General features: G+C 40.5%; 1 protein-coding gene across 5 annotated transcripts in view; it reads right to left on the bottom strand.

The window, feature by feature from the left end:
- The window catches only part of ANO5 (anoctamin 5), a 106453-nt gene that overhangs the window by 6546 nt on the left and 74584 nt on the right, over positions 1-25323 (bottom strand). For 3 of the 5 annotated variants that reach the window (XM_054972666.1, XM_054972668.1, XM_054972669.1), the window contains 8 exons: positions 17803-17880; positions 15678-15900; positions 14276-14445; positions 11838-11935; positions 10174-10304; positions 8142-8347; positions 6624-6805; positions 5224-5329 (listed from right to left, as the gene is read on the bottom strand). In XM_054972666.1, coding sequence (XP_054828641.1) covers positions 5224-5329; positions 6624-6805; positions 8142-8347; positions 10174-10304; positions 11838-11935; positions 14276-14445; positions 15678-15900; positions 17803-17880 — 1194 coding nt within the window. Of the gene's footprint in view, positions 1-5223; positions 5330-6623; positions 6806-8141; positions 8348-10173; positions 10305-11837; positions 11936-14275; positions 14446-15677; positions 15901-17079; positions 17155-17802; positions 17881-25323 lie in introns of all 5 variants that reach the window. The other 2 variants (XM_054972667.1, XM_054972670.1) reach the window with 2 other exon arrangements.

The following is a 25323-nucleotide window of genomic DNA, read 5'->3' as shown; positions in this document are numbered from 1 at the left end:
TGGCAAAGTGTATCCACAGAGCCTCAGGAGAGGAACAATCTTTCTGTTACACCCCAGGAACCCCTTCTATTTAGTCCGTTCCAGCTCTTTGCAAACTGCTGCACAGGCAAACCATAGAGATCCCTACAGGGGACCTGCCAGAAAAAGAAACTCGCAAAAACTGTGAATTGGCTTTAATCACTGCTGCAGTCTGGAACGTTGGGGATCCCCTCCAAATTGTGGTCGCAATTGGCACATTTGACCCCAGAGAAGGAGATCAATTGGCAATCACCCTTATAAACCCAGCAGTCTCAAACTACAGCCTGACAATGATTAATTGGCAACATATTCCCTGGGCACTCACTGGACAAGACCTTATGCCCCAAGGTCCCCCAGACTGGATAGTTGGACTGACAGGCTCCCCCTGTGATGTTCGTTCCTCTAGAATCCCCTTTAAGTCAGTAGGAATCCTGGCCATTAATACGACCCATCAAAATGAAAATTATACAATGCTTATAGGACACAGGAACCCTGCCTCTTTGCAATTTGATCCTCTTATCCGAAATATAGAATCCCTGAAAAGAGCTGCTTCCCTCATAGTTGGATCTCACGCCCTTAAGACGGATATCCAAGAGCAAGTCCTGATTCAACCCCAGATGTCTATGAAAGAGGTGAAAGTAAGTTTAATTGGCCTAAACACCTCTCTCACAATTTCAGAATGTGCCCCTTACCTTTGCCCTAGCGAGCAAGGTTGGGAAGAATGGGTCAGATTGTGGCAAGGCGCTAACCACCCCTTAAGGGGGAAGCGTGGTTTAAAAGATTGGATCACCTCAGTCGGAGCGGGTGTTTCTCTTATAGACGCCGCTAATATAGAAGTTCTGGCAAATAAACTCTCCTATGCAACCGCTAAAGTAGCCAAGCTAGGAGACCCACTGACCCAGTCCCCAGTCCCTCACTTTAGTTACTGATGTACAACATTCCATTTCCTCTCTATTGATTACTTGGGAACAGCTTATTGAAAAAGATTTCTCCCTGCTGACTAAAGGAACCCAGTCCTTACAGCGCAATGTCTCCATGGCAATTGCCTGTACCCATGCCCAAGTAGTTAACATGGCCACCACCATGGATATCATTAGAAACTCCCTTAGCAGCACTATCCCCCTTGAAGTGAGACAGCTTATAAAAGCCAACCTCACCCAGGCGGAAATCCAACTAGAAGACTGGTGCAGTCTCATTAACGCCACTTACGATTCTTACCACCACCAACTGCGCCTCTTTATTGTAACTGTTGCATCCAAAGAATCCTTTCCCATCTATCCAATTGTCTCCCTTGGCTTGCAGACAAACACTGAGACCATATTGTATTCAAAGGATTGCAATCATTGGGCTAGAGCTTCTTCCTCCAGCTGGCAGATCGTCAATAGTGAAGGCTGCCGACACAGAGAAAACCTAGGGTTCATCTGCGACAGTGATGCCTTACAGGTACATCATCCTTGCCTAGCCCCTAGAAACTGTGTAGACGGCCAATGCTCTTACAATGTAATAACAGAAGAAAAATCTGTCCTGGTTTACATAGGAAAAGGCTGTGCCTGCATTAGGACAGCATGCAGCACAGTCCTCATTAATTCGGAAAGAATTCAGCTCATTCTACCATTGATTGCTCTGTTGCTTTACTCTGAAATGGTTTCAGTTTACTGCTACCTTGCATTTGGTTTAATTTAGTTATTGCTCAAGTCAGAACGGTTTCCATTTGTTTAGAGTTAGAATGTTTTGCTTTAAGTTTAGACCCTTGCTTCTGTTGCTCTCAGATTCCAGTCTGCAGAGGAACCACATTCTCGACACTCTCTCTCTTTTAATTGGAACTCATTTTATTCGGCCAGTAAAAGAATCTTAGATAATGTGGCTTTCCAAATTGTCCGTTTTGTTGCTTATAATGACAGTTGATAGCTCCGCTCGTAATCCTCAGTCCTGCTCCCTCTCTCCTTGATACAGACCTGAACATTGAGCATGGCTCCAGCCGGGAGCACCCGAAAGCTGCCCCTTGAAGCAGGGTGACTTTCAGGGGGGGGGGGGAATTGTAAGCAGTTGGCCCGGCCTCTGCCATTTTAATAGCAGTTTTATATATGGCTGCGTGTAATATTAAAGATGTTCAGGCCTCTGGCATTAAAATGGCTGCTGTATTGCCACTAGAGAGCCTCCAACAGTTGCAAAGTCCTGCCCGGGAGAACATGGCATGCATGGAATGCTGCACAGGAATACGGAGTGATTGAGAAGCAACTGGATTTACTATCCCTCTGGCCTGAAGGGATCCAGTGCAACAAAAGTCTCACAGAGTCATCCCCACTTAGCACATTCCTTTTCCTCCTCCCGTGATGAGATCTCCTGTCCATGATTGAGGAGCTAGTCAAATGACACTCATAAGTATATACAGTCATTCCTGGGAAAGTACAGTCTCCACCTAAATTCATTAACTTAGCTCAGGTGGACTTCATCAGCAAACTATCCTCTTTGTGCAGTGCTAGAACTAGTTTTACATTTATATTCACACACCCTGGCAGCTACCCATCAAGGCAATCAAATCCTTTGTTAAACCTAGGAACTGACAATTGGAGTCTTTGTTCTGACTGCTAGGTGGGCTCTCCCACCTCAGGGCACATTTTACCAATAAATGTAAGGTTCTGGCCCCATTGAATTTGTACATGCTTACTGGATCCACAAGCGCTGTTCCCTTGAGGTTTGCTCTGAGCCTCTTGCTCTCTTGGCCAAGGACACTGGACGTTTGAAGCTACTCTCTCTCTCTCTCTCTCTCTCTCTCTCTCTCTCTCTCTCTCTCTCTCTCTCTTCATCGTGGATTGGACTACTCTTCAGGATTGTTAGATATACTTACTCCCTCTCTATTCCCAATCTCTGGCTAAATTTCCTAGGACTCTCTCTGTGTGTGTGTGTGTGTGTGTGTGTGTGTGTGTGTGTGTAATCATTTCCCCCAGTAACTTTGTGCATATGTGCATGAAGCCTTGCTCTTAATAAAAGTTATTGTTTGATGTTAAGCACCAGCCTCATTCGTATTATTGGAAGGGACCCAGTTAAAGTTGGTTATTGATCCATGCGGTTACCGGCCTCTTGCATAGCCATCCTCCTTGTTTGCTAATCCCCCCACAAATTATTTATTGCAAGGAGACCACTTCCGGTAACATTGGGAGTTTCTACATTGCTAAACATGCCATGTCAATTAATTATGCTTTGTTTCAGAAAGATTTCATATCTGTCTTCAGCTTTATGCTTGTTTTCAGATTTTCTGCTACCCTATTGTACCTGCTCACTGAATGCTCATTATTGTATTTTGCTCAGTGAATATCTTAGCTGTTGATCATATTGTATTTCATTTGCACTGTGTAATCTGCCTTGAGTTTCAGTGAGAAAGGCTTTCTATAAACAGACAGACAGACAAATAAATAAACAAAATATGTTGGCTTACAAGTCTACAAGATGAAGAAAAACAACTAATAAACTGCAACTGTCCCTGAAAATTTCTGTGTATTTAGCAACTTTAGCATGGTTAATTTCCTGAGCCCTATTTTGAAATAGAGAATGCTTGGAAGAATGTGTGAAAAGCAGACAGCACATATGAAGTTCTGGAACCTCTGTGTAGACAAACTTCTCCTTCCTCCCCAGTCAGCACTGCAAGATAAGGGGAAGCAACCCTGAAACAACAGACACTTGGAGCTGAGGGACTAGGACCATCTAGTACTGAGCAAAAACTAGGCATGCCCACATCTGGAGAGTGGGGGGAAAGAACAGAAAGAGGTAAAGAGAAGGCAGAGAGGGTCCATAAAACTATATCATCAGCCCTACAAAGGAGGGGGCAAAGATAAGCCAAGGCAGAGTTTTACTCTCCATCATCAATGGAGCTCTCCTGCTTGAACAGCCTATCCATGCAGTTAGGCCTGGCCAACACTGGGCAGAGTGTGGAATGCAAATGAAGTTAGCTTGGGATGGATAAGCAATTTTAACAGCTTTTTTTTTGTTTAAAGGAGTCTAGCCTGGGACTCTGTTCACTGCTGGATATGAGAGGTCCAGAGCCCTGCTCCAAGGTCTAGTAAGTCCTGGTGTACAACGGTAACAGGCCACAGGTACTGTTTTGTATCTTACAACTTTACAATTAACTAACAAAATACTTTTTAAAAGTTATTAAAATAACTAGACACTGTAGAATTTTTTTTTAATTATCTAAGAAGGTAACTTTTATGAATGAAGGATACACAGATTTATGCCAGTGCCAAGATGCACCATAAGGGGAAAGCTTCAGCCTCTATGCCCTGTTGTTGGCCTCCAAAGTAATTGGTTGGTCACTATGTGAGACAGGGAAATAGATGTACCACTAGTCTGATCAAATAGAGCTCTTTTTTATTATGATGTTATAACATTTGGAGAACAACTGCAAAAACCCTAGCTGGGGTGGGGGAGGTGGGCTGCTGCTGAGGGACAAGATCAAGGAAAATGTGGGGAAACTTGCCATGTGGATGCCCTATTTTTGCTGTACTGTATCAGCAGCTGCAGCAGCAATGGGAAACCACATAAGCCTGTTGCTGTGTGGAAAGCCCCACTGCACAGCCTTTTATTTCATTATAAGCCTTTGCTGCGCTGAAACCAAATGCCACATCACTGTTAACACCAGCATTAAACAGATCTTGTGCCAAGTTTACTTAAGGAACATACTTGTGTTGTGTTGAATCCTACTCTGGATTCATACAATAACAAGAGACTTTGCAAAGCGTGAAAAGAATGTTGCTCAGCTCTGGCTAATCTATGGAGCACTCATTTTCTTGTACTTCTCCTGGACTGTAAAACATTCTTACAAAGAGAAAAAGGATCTTCCTACAGCTACTGGGTAATTACTCAGAATGCATACTAATCTTTCCACTTTAGGCTACAGTCAAACAAACACCATGGAGAAGCTTATGACAGGTAAAACAGTGACAGAAAGCTTCAGGATGTCTAAAACTCTTTTACAAAATGTGTGTGCAATAAAAAATATATTTTTGTACAGAATGTGTGTTTAGTGTTTTCTCTGACTGCAAATGAGCATCTTCTTTATGCACTGTTCATTATTTTTAAAAGCTATGTGCATTAGTTACTGAAAATATTTTGAACTATCAGTAGTGCTACTTGCTGTCACTAAAACTTCATTTATTTCACAGTTAGCACTCCAGGTTATTGTGTTCAGGAACCAAAGAGAGGACTTACCTCCATAATAATTATAAAAGCCATTTTGGCAGCCAGAATGTGCCAAAACTGCATGGTATGTGTATACTTTTTCTCATGGTCTGGTGGATATCGATAGTCCCTGTACCTGTTAGACACAAACAAATAAAGGTGAAGAGCTATGTTCAAACACAGACAGTTTACAAGCTCTCTGGCACTGACATTTAAATACAGCTGTCATTTAAGAAGCCTTTTGATCTTGATCTTACATTTTGATTTATTTTACTTTTCATAGAACAAGACTATTCTTGTTCTATGAAATTCTTACTTATTTGTGTCTCTTGTTTGTTCATTCATAGGAAAAACAGATTGTGGATGACATGCTGGCAGAGCAAGGTACACACAGCTTACTGCTGTCATTAGGTTATGTTTGGATAATGTTGTATAGCATGATGGATTGTGGTGCAGAATAAATCAGGGAACATAACCATGACTCATGATAGCAATGCAAGGAATTTGTTCAAGCAAATGCCTAAAGCTTAAAGGGTGGGAAAATGAAACCCTGGAAGGAACAGGAACAAGTCGTGTACTTTTAGCACACACATCATGCAGTTTTGGCACAAGACAGTGCTGGAAATAAAACTGTCAGAAAAGGGAAGGGAAATCTCATGCCCATCCAGAAGATGTCATGGAGAACAACAGCAAAGTTGTCTCAAAAACAGGTTTAAGAAGTAAGGTCCTGGTGGAAAGGTGCTTGTGGAGATGACAGAAATTAATCCTTAAACCAGGTTGCATACGGATTTTCATTCTAAAGTCACTGCATAAACTCACTATGTGACAGTGATCATGTGCATTTCTTTTTAGGCTGGAATTAGATGTGATGCTCATTTTCTGGTAATGTGAAACTAAGAAAAAGTGTGACACGTCATCACTTCATGCTTTCCCTGACCCGTACTACCCACTGAATGAAGGAAAGGGTGAGAAATGCACAAGGTGATGCATTAATGCCACATTTTCCTACACATTCCCAGAAGAAACAGGATACTTCAGATCAGTTTTTTTAACAACAGCTGAGCTTCAGATCTAGTTCTGTGTCCATCTGCTTTAATTGTGGAAGTAAAAATAAGGCAAAATAATCTGAAATCATTACATTCCCTTACATCCAACACTCAGACTACTTTTTTTGTTCTACTATCATGTTGATCTCCACATTTACAGTTTTTAGCAAGGTAAAAAAACCCCACATTTTCTTTAACCACACAATAAAACAGAAATCCTTATTCTAATCATTAAAATGATCTGTGTTTCATCTTATAAGAAGACAGGGAAACATAAGTGAAGATTTTCATTTTAGGACTAATTTAATGTAAATTAGGAAATGTGATTTGTTTTTATTAAGGAAATCTATGTTTAAAATATAAAAGGAATTAATTACAACTAACCTGCAGGTTTCAAAGTCTTCTGTAGAATGTTCAGGTTTGTTTGCATCAGAAAAATCTGATGTCTGGAATACGGACAGACTGCTGTTAATGTATCCAGACATGGGCGAATTAAGATCCGTAAAATAGGCATAATAATAAACTAACCGAGGGATCATATCAGATGTAAAGGCTACAATGAATGCCTGCAGAAAAGCAAATACACTATGTTGGTTTCATCTGTCCTCATTTAATATTTCTTGTGAATGAAGTACCTGCTTACCAATGGCTAACAAAGGACATTTGTCTTGAGACTGGGTACACAGCATTCTCAATGTCTATACTAACCATGAAAATAAGTTCAAAAAATTGTTGGCCACAAAAAAATTGCTAGCTTGGCTGCCCATATACATCATGTTATCTATCAATGGCCTCAAATGAAAAAAAACCAAACAAACTTGAGTTTTGAAATGCTTTACTGCTTGATTGCTAGGCAGAATTCTTACTTGCCCTGGGTGACCAGAAAAGAGATTATTTAGAAGCCCGGCCTATATAATCCTAGCAAATTTGCCATGATCATATAAAAAGTAGTTTCCAAAGATCAAGTTGGTCTGATCAAGACTTACAGCAAATATGATGGATTTGGATCCCACAGATCTGTTCCTTTTGTGATAGAGCTTTCCTCCAGTGCATAGAGCTTTCCCCTGATTGAAGAGGCTTTTTCTACCAGCAAATGATCATCTTGTGTCAGGGAAAATCTCCTTGCACTGGAGAAAGGCAGAGTATTAGAGAAAATAAAATCAAGATTGTGGAGAAGAAGTTACAATGTTAATGATTTTGGTAAAATGAACACTTCCGATGTAACTATAGGCTCACATTAAAAAAATTAGTTATTGTAGGTAAGGTGACTGAATAAACTGAACTGAAATGATTCATTTGAGGAACAGTGAATGGAGCAGACCATGCTTTTCACCTGGCCCCACAATCCAATGCTTGCAAAACACCAAGCCACCAAATATCAAGTAACCCAGTTTCAAAGAGCCAACCTTGGTATAAAAATGGTTCATCAGTAGATCAGTTCTTAAAAACAAAATGAGGCAAAGGAAGGTCCTATCAAATAGCTGCCTTGGTTTCTGCTATCATTAAAGAAAAATGTCTCTTCTGAGACACACCCACTCATTAACTTGTGTTAATTTCTTGGAGGGTGAGTGTTACAGGTTGCAATTAAATAACCGAGGGAGTCAGCATCTAGGCCTCCATCTAGCTGAAGCAGATTAAGCAACTACCTTGTTTCACTGTTTCAGCAGGAATTATGGGACACAGGGGCCCTGCACTATAAATGCATTGTTATTTACCTGTTTTTTTAAAAAATCTCATTTTGTTGATAACAGTCCCTTGACAGAACTACAAACAATTATTTTCTGGGAAAATTTAGGAATATTAAAACAGTTCTTGCTTAATGTATAGTCATGTCATAGTCATGTCATAAATAATTCTAATAATAATTCTTTTTGAATCAAACAAACTGTTTTTGCTACTTACATTTGTGACAACTGACAAGATTGCCATTCCATTTAGAATCTCTTGCCAAATACCTATGCTATGGGCTTTGGCTGCCACTGGCCTTCTAAACTGTGTTGTAAGCTTCCAAGAATCAACTCGAATCTCCAAGATATTGTTCATCAGAGCAAGTAGCGGTGCCAGTGGAAAAGAGGCCACAAATAGAGTAATGAATCCGAACTGAATAACTACACAGAAAAAAGAGGGGGGGGGGGATTAAGGTAGACAATTGAATGAAACTTAAGACAAATTATATTTGAGTTGACCATGGTAATGAACATCACAGAACATTCAGGATAATTTTAACAGTTTGGGGAAGAAACGAATAGAGGAAATGAAAATATTGGGTTGGATCCCATAAGCAAGTCTCTGAAAGGAATATACATTTTCTAAATAAACACAAACCAATGTTATCTGGAGGCACATCTTCTCTGCCTCCCTCTACTCAGTAGCTTCCTATAAGCACTGAAAATAGATGACGACCATTATGGACAAAATGCCACATAGCATAAGAAGGCTGTGGTGCGGAGTACTGGGTGAAACCATTCCCTTCCTCTTCAGCTGGTGGAGAAAGCTCCTTAGAGTAAGATTTCACATGATTCCACTCATGCAACATGAAATTTGTCAGTCAGGATTCCCTGACACCCCACCCAATCCTGAAGTCATGGGAGGCTGCCTCCATGAGCTGCTCATAGGATGGAACCTCAGTATGCAAGTCTTTGTGGGGAAAAAGTGCATGTCTGTACGTTAAAACAGTAGAGCAGAAAAAGTTATACATAGGAAATAAAAAGTACAGACTAAATTGCAAGATAAACAGATCTGTCTGGACTGACAATTTCATTCTCAATCTTGTGCCCTAGGAAAGGCACCAGGCAGAGAGGGAGACCTCCTACAACCAAGGGCCTGAATGACTCTTGCTGCTTCATCTCTATCATGGCTCAAAGCCTTTAATAGGGACATTGTTGTTTCACAAACTACTGCCTCCATGTGGTTGCCACAAGGAACATGAATGAGGGAAACAGGAGCTCCACTAAGAAAATGGGGAGGAATTGGGCAGAGAGTGGGGGGAGATGTAGAGATGAGTATGAAGTAATGGGGCAAGCCTCTAGAATTGGATAGGACTGATAACCAGGCAATAGAGTAAAATACTCTGTCTTTGGGCTGTAATCTCTGTTCTCTAGCCTTTACTTTTCATGGATGTATGTTCAATAACGTAGTTCCATTACAAATGATCACATGGGTGTAGGGTTTTTATTTTTAACTCTACACTGCATTCAAATAAATGGAAAGATATATCCACACATTTTTATTTAGTACTATACTGAATATTAGCTTGAAGTACATATTGCAGACAATTAAACAGTCTATGTGTCCTGACTGAAGACAAAGCTATCATTAACATTTATAAAACTCATATGAGTTTTATAACACTGCTATACTTTTTCATTGATTCCGCTAGACCTTATTTTCTGATTTTAGTTTCTCAACAGTTTGCAAACAAAGCAATATGTAACTGTGTTGTACAAATTATTTTAGAAACTATACAGCTACAATGTGCCCTCTGTTGGATGTTCCTTGCAATCACACCACAAATAGCTGTTGGTTTTAAATTTTCTGCTTAAGTATATTATTTCTGTACATCGTGACACCAGAGTAAACTATGCCTTTCACTGTGTATCATGGAGAAAGCTGCAATTTTTGCTATGCCCAGCTGTTCTCCATATCCAAAGAGTTTGTGTTGAATGGATGTTAAAATTCATCTTATTTCCTATTCTATCATAGAATGTATCGAAATGTTGAGAATTAGGCAATCATTTCGTGTGTAAATGTTAATGCTTTTTTCCATGTCATATTACGAGGCATCTAGTTCATACAACTATTCCTGTGAGTGGCACGTGTGGGTTCAAGGATGGGTGCCTGTAAAACCCCTACTATTCACTGATGGAAAATGGACAAGAAGGAAATATATCAATATTAGTACACAAAAAAGACGATTTCCAGGCATTACATTTACCCATTTCTAGGTATTCGTAGAATAGGCCTAAGGCTCCAAAGGTCTGCAGATCATGGTCCTGTTCCCATCGACTGTACAAATTCTCTGGACTGCTCCTGGCTCTTCGACGGCCCCACCAATTCCAGATCCAGCTAGAAAATAAAAAAATATACAGAGGGCAGAGACATAAAACATAATTTTAGAGGACAGAACATGTATCATATGATGAGATACTCCAAAGCACTCCCTGAGCCTGTTCGCGGGGAGGGTGGACTATAAATTTAATAAATAAAAATAATACAAAAAGTACAGGAAAGGTCCCGCTCATAGGGTACTGAATTTGCCTAAAAATATGAATCTAGTACTTGGGCATTCCTATCCATTTGCCACACCTAAATGTGTAATTCAAGAAATTTAAACTATCATTCCTGTTCTAGATTTTACAATGGAAGCCTTTTACAACCACAATAATTCTCTTTACACCAATATTATTTACATTGTAACAGTCAATATCATATCTACTTCCTATAATTCATGTATACTCTCACAGTTGATTTTTGACAGATTCCCCATCCTGCATGCAGAGAGCAGGCTGTCACCACCACTTACTGGGAAAACTATTATGTTACCCAAATGGGGGGGGTCTCTTTGTGAGTTGGGGGAATTAGTATTCAAGGAGGTGCAGTAAGAGGGGGTAACTGGGATCTCCACCCATGTATACCAGGATTGTTCCCTTAGAGAATTCTCAAATGAACAGGCAGATGTTCTAAAAAAAGGTTTATTTATTAACAGAGCAACAAAAAGGCAAACATAGAGAAAACAAACACAGCATACACACAGACCTAACTAAGAAAACAATGAGGAAATCGGAAAGCAATTTCGGGGGAAAGGGTGATATTTATGAGTCTCAGAGGGAAGAAAGAGAAATTCTGCAGAGGAGCAGCAAAATGATCAGCGCTCCATGGTGAGAAGGAGCCCAATGGAGTGGGGATGCAGGAGTATGTACTAGGTACCAAGACACATATACATACACTGAGCATGGGACCAGACAGCCAAGTTATAGGGTGAAACATACCCTGGAGCAAAACTGATGTTCTAGAACCAATAGCTTAATGGCTTGTCCAGAGGTGAAATAAGAAATTGGGAAAGGTGTGATATGCCTGTCTTGGGGAAGACTATTGGTAAAAAATATAGCCTCATGTCCTGGGAATCATTTATCAGGAAGGATATTCATTTTGCTGAGTAGCCTGATTAGGTTAGATAGGGTGAGGGGAAGCACGGAAGGGTGTTGATGGGATTATGCTGAGAGCCTCCTCAGGAAGCCTCGTTATCTCTGCTTCTCACTGGGGTATGAGGGTTGTTCAGTCAGTTATTCCCTATGACTCATTTTTTGGTAACTTTCCAGTCTTTAGGCCTGCTGGCATCCATTCTACCTGGGGCCAGGTAGTGTCTGGGACTTCTAGCAAGAGGTTTATGATATTCCAAATCCATAAACTGCCCTTTTAGAACAGGAGAGGTCTGACTGCTAACCGTTAGGAAAGTAACAAATCTGACCTATAAGTGAGATCTTACCTACATATGGTGAACACAACTCTAGTATTATTCTGGGCTTAGTATAGGAGGCAATGCTGTTCAAATTGATTTTAGATAGTTTTTAAAAGCATAATAGTCTCAGTATCACTTACGGTACAAAAGCTTCTTGAATATTCCCCCAGATTTGTTTGCCAGCCATGATAATGGTAAGTTGGGTTGTCAGTTCTATTAAGCATCCAGCAGGATCACACTGATTAAAGAAAACAACAACAAATGCAATTGGTATGAAAAACATATAGGCTTGAGTCCTATACCTTCTTCCCACTCTATATCGTTACAAATATAGCAAGAAATATTGGGGAACAGTTGATGGATTTGACCAAGAAGATCACAGAAGATGCCTCTGTGCACAGAAACAGGGCTTGCCTGGCCCTCTGCTAGACATGCCATGAAAGAATCCTTGGAGATAGGCATGAAACAAAGGACAGACACCATTCTATGGCCTTGTATAGATCAGAAGAGCTATCTAACCCATACCAATAGATACCATGGGTTGAGGCTCAGGGACGTTGTGAGTCTGAGAATGGCAGGAATGTCTACCTTTACAGAAATAAGGATATGATTCAAGGATGGGTATATTGGTTGAGGGCCAAAAGATACTCATTTTTATGAGAAACTCGTAATCACTAATTTTACATAGATTTTCTTAAGAGAAAAAGTAGCAAGAATGAAATAACAATTTTCATATTTTTTTTAATAACCAGGTGTTAAATGGTTTAGGATAGGAAAGCTAACTAGACACTTTGGGCTTCTTAAATGCTTGACTACATCTGAATCAGGCCTGAATAGAGTAATCTGTGTAGGCTTGCGTTCTATACTTCCTTTCCTCTCACAATGCCTGGCACTAGAGGAACAGGTACTCTGCAGTGGAGCGCTGCCTCTGGAACCACCAAAGAGGAGCAAGGTATAGTATCCATGCCACAATGTTAAAACAGTAGGCAGGAAATGGGTTTTAAAAATGTGTGAAAACTTACGGACTTGGCCCTCAGTTAGAGTCTGAGGCGGAAGGTATTTTGTCTCTGTAAGGGAGCCATAGGATGTGTCAGAGATATTTCTGAGGGTGGTGGGGGAAGTACTTTCTAAGAAGAAAGGGAGACAGAAGCCACCTGAGGAGGAGAAGTAGCCTGTGTGGAGAACAGTATAGCCTGGTGAGGAGCCTGAAGCAGAGCTGCAGCCTCTGGAGATCAGCAGCAGCACAACAGAGAGCTAGCCAGGTAGCAGGAAAGCTTCAGAGAGACTTCAGAAGGCCTTAGTGTTGCTTTCACAAACATTTAATAATACAATGGACTATAGCAATGGTTTGCAACTGGATTTTCCTGTTCAGTACAGGAAAATATAATTACAAATCATTGTTATACTGCATTGACTGTACATTGATGTGAGAAAGCAGCTTCAGAGAGAGGGAACAAAATGATTCTCTCATCTCTGCTACTTCAATATAAATTATGTTGCCCAAGTCTGAGCTTTGTATATGTGTGCCCTACTATAATTACCCATCTCTTCTTTAGTCAGAGGAGGAAGGCTAAACTGTGTCTCATGTGGATAGCCCAGACAAACCCGAACTTGGGCTGATCTTGGAAGCTAAGCAGGGTCAGCCTTGGTTAGTAATTGTATAGGAGACTTTCAAAGAAGACCAGGGTTGCTATTCAGAGTCAGACAATGGCAAACCTCATCTGTTAAGTCTCTTGCTTTGAAATCCCCAACAGGCATCACCATAAGTCAGCTACAACTTGATAGCAGTTTTCACCACTAAAACATACAGTATCAACAACTAGCTGTAAATAGTGTAAGAGACTTATAAACAATTATCTGACTATTTCTGCCACTCGGCCTCATGCAGTTCTCTTCTGTACCTCTTCTTTTTGCTAATTTCCCTTTTCCTCTCCATCTCTTTCTCCTGGCTCCCTTCTCTTGTATTTATTCCACTGGATACTCCCATGACCTGACACTCCCCCACACCCATTTCTCTAACTCCACTTTGAGATGCTTCTTTCTCAAGCCTCTGACTCCTGCTTTCCTAGGTGTATGTTTTTTTCCACCCCATCCTTTTATGGACACTGCTTCTTGCCTCGCCTATTTCTAGTGGATTGTAGCTGGAGGCTTTAGGATTCCACAGCCAATCCAATAGCAATCCAATATTTGTCTATAATATTAGGGCAGCTTAGCCAACTAAACCTGGATATTTCAGCACCACAACAAAATACTTTAATGCTTTAGACAAGGTAGAGGCAAAGTCCAAACTACAGCTACTGGCTTCCTCACAGTGCCTGGCTTCTTCAGTGCCAAAAATGAAGCAACTGGCTTTTACTGGAAAGGTAGATGGTAAATAGTAGCCAATAATACACCCTATACCATTCTACAATTAATTTCTAAAATTATCAGCAATTGTATGTTTCTCTTTTAGTATTTTAGAAGATATCCCCTTGTCTTTGAAGAGTTAGGATATGATGCTTGTCTTCCACACTGTCTTGATAAAAATCAAAGAGGTTGGTAACTTTCTCTCCCTATTCACTCAGCACTGAGACCATACCTCCTCATTTCTCCAGGAATCAAACATGTATGTGTAAGAACCAGGATAACCCGCAAATTTTCCTTTGAAGAAAGCCACATAGAAACATGAAGAGTAGTAGTTTACAAACTGAAACAGGAACATCTTCATGGTCAGTCTGTTTTCATACTCAAGGTGAGTTCTTGGGATTTCTGCAAATTCAACAAAATAAAAAAAGGTTTTAATACTCTTTCCACCACATACTGCATGCAAGTTCTGGTGTTTTCAGGCAAGGCTGGCCAATTAGAAGTTGTCTTAAGGACTGAGCAAAAATATTTACTCTTTCAAGACCAAAGGACTGTGAATTAGGTTTCTGCCAGCTGAGGGAACCAAATACAGAACAGTATGCCAAGTCCAGAGTCAGAGTTGGATGACATGACACCCAGTGAACAACTCATGCTGGCCAGTAGTATTAGATTTAGTTTACTTTAGATTAATCTATAGAAACACTATTTTTCTAGCATAAACTCATTAAGTAAAAACAAACAGAAATGACAGGATTTCCATTTAACATTAATTAGGAAATATTTTCTCAGTTCAGCAAGCACTAATTTTACAATTATCGGTGATTGTTTTTATTATCTTCTTATCCGCTAATGTCATTCATTCATTCACTTATTTAAAACATTTCTATCCCATATCTCTCCCCAAAGACCTAATTATCTTTCCGCTTCCCTCCCCCTGTATGTTGATGGGCAGGAATCTGGAATTCACCCCATCTTGGGACAATTATCTGTTCGTTAATTTTATGATAAACTGTTGTTTTATGAATAGTTTTTAATATTTGTATTATATTTTTATAACTGCTGCACCTTGCCCTGAACCCGCTTGCAGGAAGGGTGGGTTAGAAACGTAATAAATAATAATAATAATAGTTGAAAAACAAAATCACTTTCTGTACAGCAATACAGATAGACTTCATAGTTCAGTCTTAGAGCCAATGCAAACTTTATCCGTGGTGAGAATGCAGCTGTAGTGAACACTCACACAAGTCGAGTACTCAGGTGAACAATATTACATCTAGGGAGGACATATACAGAAGATAGCTTCTAATGTTCCAAGATGATAAGAATTGGAAGCTAGAGACAGTTTAATCATGGACAAGTGAACTGCCATCAGTTCACACCTTGATAAGCCTGCCAATATTGTGGCTGTAGTGTTCTTATTCATAAGATCACAAAACTGGAATGTGGTTAAGGATCACCTATAAGCCAAATCATATGCCTATAACAAGAGACCAAAACAACTTTTTCCCAGGAATATTAGCTTGTTGAAATTGGTGGAAAATGAAAACTATGCCATGCATCCAAAAGACAGTGCAGATTGTCCAACACAGGGGTAGAAATGCATCACGGTCAGTTTTGTTCTCATGTGAGATACCTACCCATATCTGTGATCCAGATGGCTATCCTCTCATATAAGAAATTCAAGATCATGATGATGACAAAATTCAGGCATGAGGCAGTGACTGATGTTGCCAGCTGTGGTGTCAGTAAACGGCTAATAGGAGTTGGGGTTTGTGTGTTCTCCATCAAGCTGGCAAAAGCAGCATAAACTGCAAGGCGGTAAACTATCACAGCTATCATACTTGCTATGATCAAGGAGATCTGAGGGAAACCATAGAGGTTAAGGACACTGATATCAAGAATGCATGCAGCCACTAGTAATTCATAGGCACAGATTTTAAAACATGCAGCAGTCTAAGAACCAATCTACTTAGTGTCTTACTAATCATAAGCTACACCTAAGACTTCAAGTAAGGATTGTGCATTTTAATGCTTCCTTATACTCAATGACTATGTCTTCTCTGGGAGTAAGAAACTAGCATTTCAATATAAGAGGTAGGCAAACACCTGATCACCTTTGCCCTAATGAACTAGTCTTCTAAGTGCAATAAGGTTTCTTATTTTTTAAAAAAGGAAGCATTAAGCACACGGTTCCTCACTTTGAATCTGAAATAGTACAGTCCTAACAATGCTGTAACATGGGATTACTCTGAATGCATAGTTTTGCCCTAAGTAAACCATGTAAATTCATGCAAAGTACACTAGCAGCATGAGATTACAAAATCCACTTATACGGGAGTTGCTGCTAATGCATATAGTAACAAGTCACTATATACACTGCATTCCCTTTAATTTCATACAGTGTTCTGAATGTTTTATCTTGAAATCTAGGGTATCTCTAAGAATACCACAGACTACTTTCAACAGTTGAACTGACTCAGGTACATAGGATGCAATCTACAGGCCACATTCTTCAATGTATTAGCAAGAGTGGTCTCAAGTTAATCAGGCAGTGATTACAGCCACAATGTATGGCTGTTGAAAATGTCAAAATATTCTGGTTAGCTAGTAGCCTCAGTTTGGGGTATGAAACTGTTTCCCATTTTAAGGCAACAGACCTGATGTGCTGATATTTCATTTAGAGGCTGGAATTTGTTCTGGCCATAACAAGATGCATTGTCTTATTAATCAATGGCAGGTTGATGTCTAAATTTGTACTTTCATTGTGATTGGTAATGCACCAGCAATGAACAAACTTCAAGTAGTTTGATTGAAGTCAAAGCGATTGATTTGGTCTACATGGGCTATGGATCATGTGCCATCTGATTCAGTGTGTACTTTGCATGATGACAGGAAAATGTTAGTCACAAGTCCTCATAGCAAACAGCACACACAGCATGAGCTTCAAAGCAAAAGCTTAAATGCATATTAAAACCCAAGCTTAAGAGGCCAATCATTACTTGTTACACGTGTTAAAAGTGAATTCAAACAAATGCTCACCCAGAACAACACTGTCGTTCCTGAGATGCAGAACCGTACAGCCTGGCTAGTTAGAGGCAAATAAGGCTCCATCTCCTGAAACAGTCAAGCAAGCACAGTACAGTTCACCAGGCTCAATTATATTCTCACACTGAGCTTTGAAGAAAACCCTTAACCACTGTAAGAAAGCAAACACAACCCAAGAAAATGATCTTATGCCCCCAAAGAATGCATGTAGCACATTTCTTCTTATGGTAGAAACACAGGAATGGAGGAGCCAGTGATCAATGCATATGAATGGGAAAGCCAATCAACTTAAACCTTTGCCCATTAGAGAGCCAAAAGGCAACTTTGTTTCTTTCACTGGTGATACTCTTGCGATCTTGCAAATAAAAGGGAATTGTTGCATTTGTATGTCATGCCCATTTCAATGTCCAACATATCTCAGAGCAAGTTTGTTACAATATATTTAGTTTCAGGTAGGTAACCGTGTTGGTCTGCAGTAGAGGAGCAAGATTTGGGTCCAGTAGCATTTTAAAGACCAACTAAATTACCAGAATATGAGCTTTTGAAAGTCAGAGCTCCCTAGACTAATAGTTCCTCTACAACCATAACAAAAGTGTTTTAATAAATGAAAAAAATGTCCTCCATATTCTCATGCCTGTTTTACTTTCACCCTTGAAGAAATGGCTGATTTCATTAGTCGCCACTCGAAGCTCCAAGGATTGAGTTTCCAAATCTTACCCAAAATAATATTCCAAAGTATAACAAGCTCAGTTTCCCATAGTCATTTACGGTCTTCCTCTTACACATTTCTAATTCCTAAAATATCAGACCAAAGGGTGTAAAAAGGGGGGATTTAAGAAAAGAAAATTTATTGTTCCTCAAACCTGCTATCAGGGCTATATCATATTGCCTTGTAATCAGACCCACAATTTGATCAAATCAGAATTCTTGTATATATGCTGATTCAGGCAATATCCTATTCATATTTCCTTGGAGGTAGGTTCCTTGAAATTATTGGGATGAAAGGTAAATTCACACAACTTGGAAACTTTACACGAAGGTTAGAAAATCCTACAATTTCCTGGTAGATTTTATAAATGCTCTCTGAGGAGACTTGCAGTGCAATCCTAAAAAGAGTTCAATGGGTTGTTGTGGATTTTCCAGGCTGTATAGCCGTGGTCTTGGCATTGTAGTTCCTGACATTTCACCAGCAGCTGTGGCTGGCATTTTCAGAGGTGTAGCACCAAAAGACAGAGATCTCTCAGTGTCACAGTGTGGAAAAGATGTTGGCAGGTAATTTATATCTACTCAGGAGGGATGGGGTTGGGCTGAGTCATCCTGTAAGAGTAAGAGCTGAGTCATCCTGTAAGAGTAAGAGACTCAGCCCAACCCCACCCCTCCTGAGTAGATACAAATTACCTACCAACATCTTTTCCACACTGTGACACTGAGAGATCTCTGTCTTTTGGTGCTACACCTCTGAAGATGCCAGCCACAGCTGCTGGCAAAACGTCAGGAACTACAATGCCAAGACACGGCTATACAGCCCGGAAAATCCACAACAACCATCGCTCTCTGGCCGTGAAAGCCTTTGACAACATAGAGTTCAATGGGCTTAGAAGGGTAAACTCTAGTTAGGATTGCATTGTAAGTCTGCTGAAGCTGGCATTGCAAATAGAGAAAGAGCAATGATAAATAATTCCAGAAAAGTAGCTGCGTTAGTCTGTTACAGCAAAAATAAACAGGATTCTTTTAGCAATCTAAAGACTAATTTTTATTCTAGCATTTCATGGAGTCTTTAAGGTGCTACAAGTCTCCTATTCATTTTAATGATGAAATAGCTGCTGAAACATTTTCACAGGAAAATATCCGATGGGTTCTTCTATAATACCTTAAAGCAGTGGTCCTCAAAACATGGGACAGAACCCAAAAGTAGATTGTGACTCTCTTACCACTGAATTGTGAGGCTGGAAGGGAGGAACACAGTGAGCTGGGAAAGGTGGCTTGATGGCAAATTTGGGTTGGCCTCTGCATAATATGTTGTTCAGTAGTGCCAGTATAAATACTATATATGAAATGAAGTATAAATTTGTTTAGGGTTAACTGATGTAAGATTCCTGTGCTTTATACTGGAAAGGAGGAAAGCAGTGTAGAGTTAATTTGCAAGTGTGACCCAAGAAGTACAGTAAGTATAAAAGTGAGTTCTGCTTCAAAAAGATTTGAGAACTGTTGACTTAAAAACTAATTTATTATATCATGAACAGACCCTTCTCCTAATTCAGAAGCAGTGTATTCCTGATAGTATTTCTTGTGTGTGTGTGTGTGTGGGTGGGGGGGGGGGAAGTAACAGCAGAGGATGGTTGCAATCTTCATGCCCTGCTTGTGGGCTCCATGGAGGCATTACGATGCTGTGGAAAATAGGTTGTTGGAATTGATGCCTAATCCAGTAGACCTCTTCTTTGCATTTTTAATTTTTACAAGTAATTGCTTCATCAGATGCATAACAAATGTGATTTTATCTACCATGTGGAGGTACGTAGTAACATGTTTATGTAAATGTTTTATTTTAAGAACCTACAGTTAAGATAGTATTCCAATTTATTTGAGCTTCATCATCAAGTTACAATTCAGAATATCCACTAATATGATTTCTTTGGTAGTTACATAAACTGTATTCTCAACAGCATTTTACAGCACTTTTCATGGTTACTGAGAGATGACTGAAGGGACAAATTCAAGCACAGGACACACCGATTTGTTCTTTACCCCAAATTTTGCCAACTGGCAAATGCACATTCAGATGTTACAACAATTTTTTTTTTGTTCATGGTGATCATTAATGCTGCTTGTTGTATCATTAAAGTAAAGCTTAATGCTGCTTGTCCTAATGTATTTCCCTTCCTTTTGCATGCAGTGTGATTGAAAGCTTCCTTGTTCAACCAAGCACTAGTTTGTTGTGACATCCAATTGTAACTGCCTGGGCAAACTGGAGAGCAAACAAACTCCAGTTTCTCCAGAAGGCTGCATTTGGATGCCATGGGAAATTGGCTTCGGTTGAAATCTTCCCAAACAAGTAAGCTTTCAATAGGAATCTTCAAGTAAAGATAGGATGGAGAGAGACAGATGTGCAGAACAAGCTGCATTTGTGACAGCTGTGAACAGAAGTTTGTTATAAGATATGTGTTTGAAAAAGAAAAGAAAAATGGAAACATAAGGGAAAAAAGCAAAACATAACAGTTTAGTTGATCTGGCTGGCTAACAGTCTGTCTTCATTAGTTATTGGTTGAGCTCCTGTGAAGTCACCAAAAGGCAATGCTCAGACTTTAATTTATTGAAATGAACATGTGTGGGTCTCAAGGAAGTTAACAGAAGTAAACCCTGACAGCTTGGAATGGGCCAGTTGGAAGGAGTTTGTAGTTCTTGGCTGGAATCTGGAGAGAAGAAAAATAAGTGCTGGAGGTGAGCGAGAAACTCCTCTTAATAACTTCCAAGTTGGATATGCTTTTTAATGAACAATTATCAAGTGTACAGTGCACCACATGTAACCAAAAGCAGATAGGACACAAAAGCAGAAGATGCAAGTGGCAGAAGACAGCCTGAAGAATAGACAGGTTTGAAAAGAAGAAACACTTTAAGACCATAGAAGTGTGTCAGGGCTTGTCACTGCCGCCGCTGGGTGGGGCCCCAGCTGGGCCGGCCCTGGTGTCAGAGGGGCACCAGGGATACTGCAGGACCCTGCTCTGTGGAAGGAGGGGCGGTATACATCACCCAGACTCCATCTCAGTCCACTCGCTGGCCTGCTCAACCTGGCCTGCTTACCCTCTGCGTCCTCCATCATCTCCTCCTTCCAGAACTCTCCTCCAAGCCTCCACTCTTGCATTGCACTGCTCTCACTCCACATCATCACTCCTTACTCACACCCACCACCTCAGAGCTCTTCCTAGCCACCTTATATAGGGTTTCCTTTCCCCGCCCCGCCCTCCTTCTAGGCTTGTTCCCTCTCCTGACTTGGCCCAGCTGTGCCTTCCCTCAGGTGTTTCCCTCCTACCACTAATCCCTTCTTGGCTTCCTTGCCTTGCTGGCAGGGTGGGGTTGAATGCGAGCCATCCCCAGCTGAGGTCCCCTTGGCCTTGCTCACGAGGAGCTGCCCCAGCCGGCTTCTGTGCTGCTGAGCATGCCTGGCCTTGCTTGCGAGGAGCTGCCCCAGCCGGCTTCTGTGCTGCTGAGCATGCCTGGCCTTGCTTGCGAGGAGCTGCCCTGGCCAGCTTCTGGGCTGCCTGCTCATTGATACTGGGTGGGGCTACCCATCTCCTCCCCCAGAATGCCTGTGGCAGCCCCACCTGGAGTGGCTTGGCTCCTAGCACCTCCTGAGCCAGGCTGCTGTCCTCTAGCCAGGGTGTGGCTCTGGGCTGCAGTGGCTGCTTTTCGTCCTTGGCAGGTAAGGGCTCTGTCTGGGCTGTTGCTGGGTCCCTGTTCCCCCTGCCTTGGCCCTTTGCCTCTGTCCTGCTTAGCCCCCTCTCTTCTCCCTGGAGGGTGGGACTGGCTGGTCTCCCCCTGCTCCCCCCAGCCCTCTGAGGCTTGGGCCTTTCGCCTCTTCCCCCTGGAGTGGGCAGGTTCTGGACCTGGTTGCTGGCTGGGGTGGTAGGGCCACTGCTTCCCGGTTGCCTCCCACTGCTCCCTCCTACCAAGTCTGGGGGCTGGGACCCAGACCCCGGACAAAGTGAACTTTACTTCCTGATGATGAATAGATTTTTTCCCCAAAATTTCATCACCTTTAAACTATCTGAAACATGGCCAGACTCAATTGAAAACTTTAAATGTAAAGACAACAAGTGCTTTACAAAAGTAATATAATTGATTTTTTAAACTGAAACAACTGATATGTTGTCATCTACCACTGCTGTAATCCACCTACTGGATTTTCTAGTCTGGACAGGAAAATCCAGGAGGTGAATGATTACTACAGCACAATATCCAGCTATGTGTGGATCCTACCATGTACTCAATAAATAAAAGTAATGAAATACATGCTTAGACCTGTATTTCAGAATGTCAGTGCATTAACAATACTAAAAATAGCCATCTTTTTTCTTAGTATTCCAACTGTTTCTTGGAAATGTTCAATAATAACTGGAGGATACAGTTAATCATTTTGTACTATGGCAAACTGTATTGCTTGGTATTGCCTGCAATTGGAAATAAGATACTGGGCAATATGGGTCATCGTATAATTTTTTTTGTTTGTTCTACTCACAGGGTTCCTGTTCGACACAGGCTAGAAATGAGCAATCTCCATAAAGGATTTCCATGTGTTTCCATTGATCTCCCAGATGGGAAATCAGAGCATGCCTAGCCTTCTTTCATTACACCATTAGAGTTAAGTGTTTTATGTCTCCTCTGTGGGAGATTTGTCAGTAGACTTACATATTTACTGAAACCAAAGAGTTGGCCAAATAGCTGAAGTAAATATACAAAATTCAGCCACTTCTAATACCCTTCTCACTTCTTTGGGTTCTTTGATACACAGCTTTAAAAATTTCCCTTGAATCCATTCCACACCACTGATGCCAAACCCCAGAAGTCTTCCTGTTCCAAAGCTATATCTGAGGTTTTCACTTATACCCACTTTCTCACACAACTTATTTTTCTTATCCTTCCTTTTAGATTGTTATTCCTCAGGGAGCCAATATTCTGATGAGTTGCATAGCAGAGAAGTTCAAATTTGCATGTTTTTAACTGCCAGGATTCAATAATGAAACCTATGAATAGGTAAAATCACTTTCAGATACAGAATGCATTTCCTTTATGAATGACAGCAGGATATGAGTCCAGTGGCACCTTAGAGATCAACAAGATTTTCAGCATATAAGTTTTCAACTGTCAAAGCTCCCTTCTTCAGATATTTCATGAATGAGTAACTTCAGGGAGTCTCACACATTGCAGATTAGAAGACATTCCAAAGAAGTATTTTTGAATGGGTTTGAGGGCCAATAGCTCTTTTTTCTAGAAACACAACCCTTGGAAAGGGAAACTTTCCTGCTAACATAAGGGAGCTCCTTACTGGGGAGGGAAAGTAAAGGAGGTACTCCTGTGGTGTGTAAATGACTGGCTAGAATAGGAAGTGCTGGAATGACTAACTGATATTTATATGTCCGTGGATGCAATGAAGTATGTCTAGCAGAACTGAGGAAGGCAAAAGGGTGCAGGAGCTCCTCCTTTCAGTACATACTCACATAGTGTGCAATACTACTTCATTTTATATTTTGTAGTGAGAGGATAAAGAAAATTCTCAAGGTTTCATGCATGCTAGGACTCAAACCTAAAATCTATTTTCAATACCAAGGATCAGTCTTATAATCATATGAAGGGAGGGACCACTAAGCACATGTAGAAATGCATCTATCTTTGTCTCTGAGAATTTATTGTCGATCCCTTCTTCACACTCTCAGAATTAAGCCTCAAATTGAATATGGCAGGAGTTTTAAACAAGATACTGTCATTTACCTCCATGCCATGAAGAGCTTCAACTGCACATTTATACACACTAAGGATCTATTAAAGGGACAAGATTTTTTTCCAGACTAGTCAGAAACCACACACACACACGCACAATCCATTTTGTGATTGGAGACCCTTGTTCTAACCGCAACACCATCCTGGCTCTTTATTTGCATCAAAAATCAGCCTAAAAAGCAATAATGTGCTTTCAGTGCAAGGGCTGAACCCACAAAAAAGTATCTCCTTTCCCTCAGCTAAAGCAGTATATGTCAGGTTCCCCTGCTCTTCCAGCCACCGCAGCTGACCAGGTTTCTGAAGAATAACAGGAGCTGTTCTATTACATTTGCTGTTCTCATTTGGTATCTGTAAAAGGAAGGCTAGCAGGAGAAATTCTTTATTTGTGGGAAAATGAGAAGCAGCACTGCTAGGAAGGAGAGAAATGGCAGAGAAACAAGTAAAAAGATGTTCTTCTCAATAACAGGTTTAAAAAGTATTGCTACACACAGTTTATCTTTTCCCCTTTAGGTAACCTATAAGAGAAGTGTAGGGAGGTAATAACATTAACAGTGTTATCCTAAGCAGGTTTACTAAGAATCCTATTTGGGTTTATTCAGTGGGGCTTACTCCCAGGAAAGTGTCCTTAGGATGGCATTGTCACTCCATCTTGTCTCTCTCTATTCTTTCCTTTCTTCGTGGTGCATGCACGCCTTGCTTATAGTGAGGCATAACCACCACAAGCACTATACAAGTACTAACAACGAATATTTTGCCTTTTCATAGTGTTTTGTGATGTTGAAAGTATTTATATATACTATATAAGTAATCCTTAACCCGGTCCTGTTAGGCAGGTACTTATTAATCATGCCTTTGTTGAATTGTACATTACTCTTAAGCATATAGTCCTCTGAGAATTTATCAAGTTGTGACTTCAGTGGAATTACTCCAGGGATTGAAGACTGAATTCTGAAAGCCCTCAAACCAAGTACTTGGAATAATGCCATCATAGTCTTTGTTCTTAAGACTTTACAAATATGTACTTAAGATGGCTTAAGTATGTGATAAGGGTCCAGAGGTGCCACTAGGAAAAAAATATTCTTGGATACAGTACTACAATTCAATTCCATCTTACATGAAAATTCCCTGCATATGAAAAGTTAACATCTCAGGGAAAGGCTAAGTTTGTTCTATGACAATTTTCTGCATACAGGCAGTTTCTGGTATGAGAGAGCATAAAATGTACTTTCAATCACATTTTGAAGCAATCCAATCTGGGAGAGCTTCTTCTAAGTGGCTGAACTAGTTTTACAAAAAGCTATTCTCAACAAATTGTTCTACTTCTACAAGAAGCTATTTTCATGAAGGATGTCTGAAAGTCAATTAGGGGAGATGAGATGAAGTTCTGTAACTAGTTGGGAAAAAAAATTAAGGGGGCATTAATCTATTCATTTGGTCTATTCACTACAGAGAATTTGTATATCTTTCCCAAAATATTAGAATGGAGGGCAGGGAGACACCTAATAAAACTGATGGATAGTAGATCCAGGACAGTCAAAAAGATAATACTTCTTCATACAGCACTTACATAACTTGTTGAATTGGCTACCATGGGATGTAGTAATGGTTGCTAATTTAAATGAGTTGATAAAAGGATTAGACAAAGTCATGGAGGATGGGCAGTCAACGGCTAATAGATGGATGGGTCTTCTATGTATTTTAGAGGCCATATACTTCTGAATGCCAGCTGCTGGGGACAGCAGCAGA

This window comes from Eublepharis macularius, chromosome 2 (genome assembly GCF_028583425.1).
Source record: "Eublepharis macularius isolate TG4126 chromosome 2, MPM_Emac_v1.0, whole genome shotgun sequence".
Classification (NCBI taxonomy): domain Eukaryota; kingdom Metazoa; phylum Chordata; class Lepidosauria; order Squamata; family Eublepharidae; genus Eublepharis; species Eublepharis macularius.
This window is presented reverse-complemented; position numbering and strand designations above follow the sequence as displayed.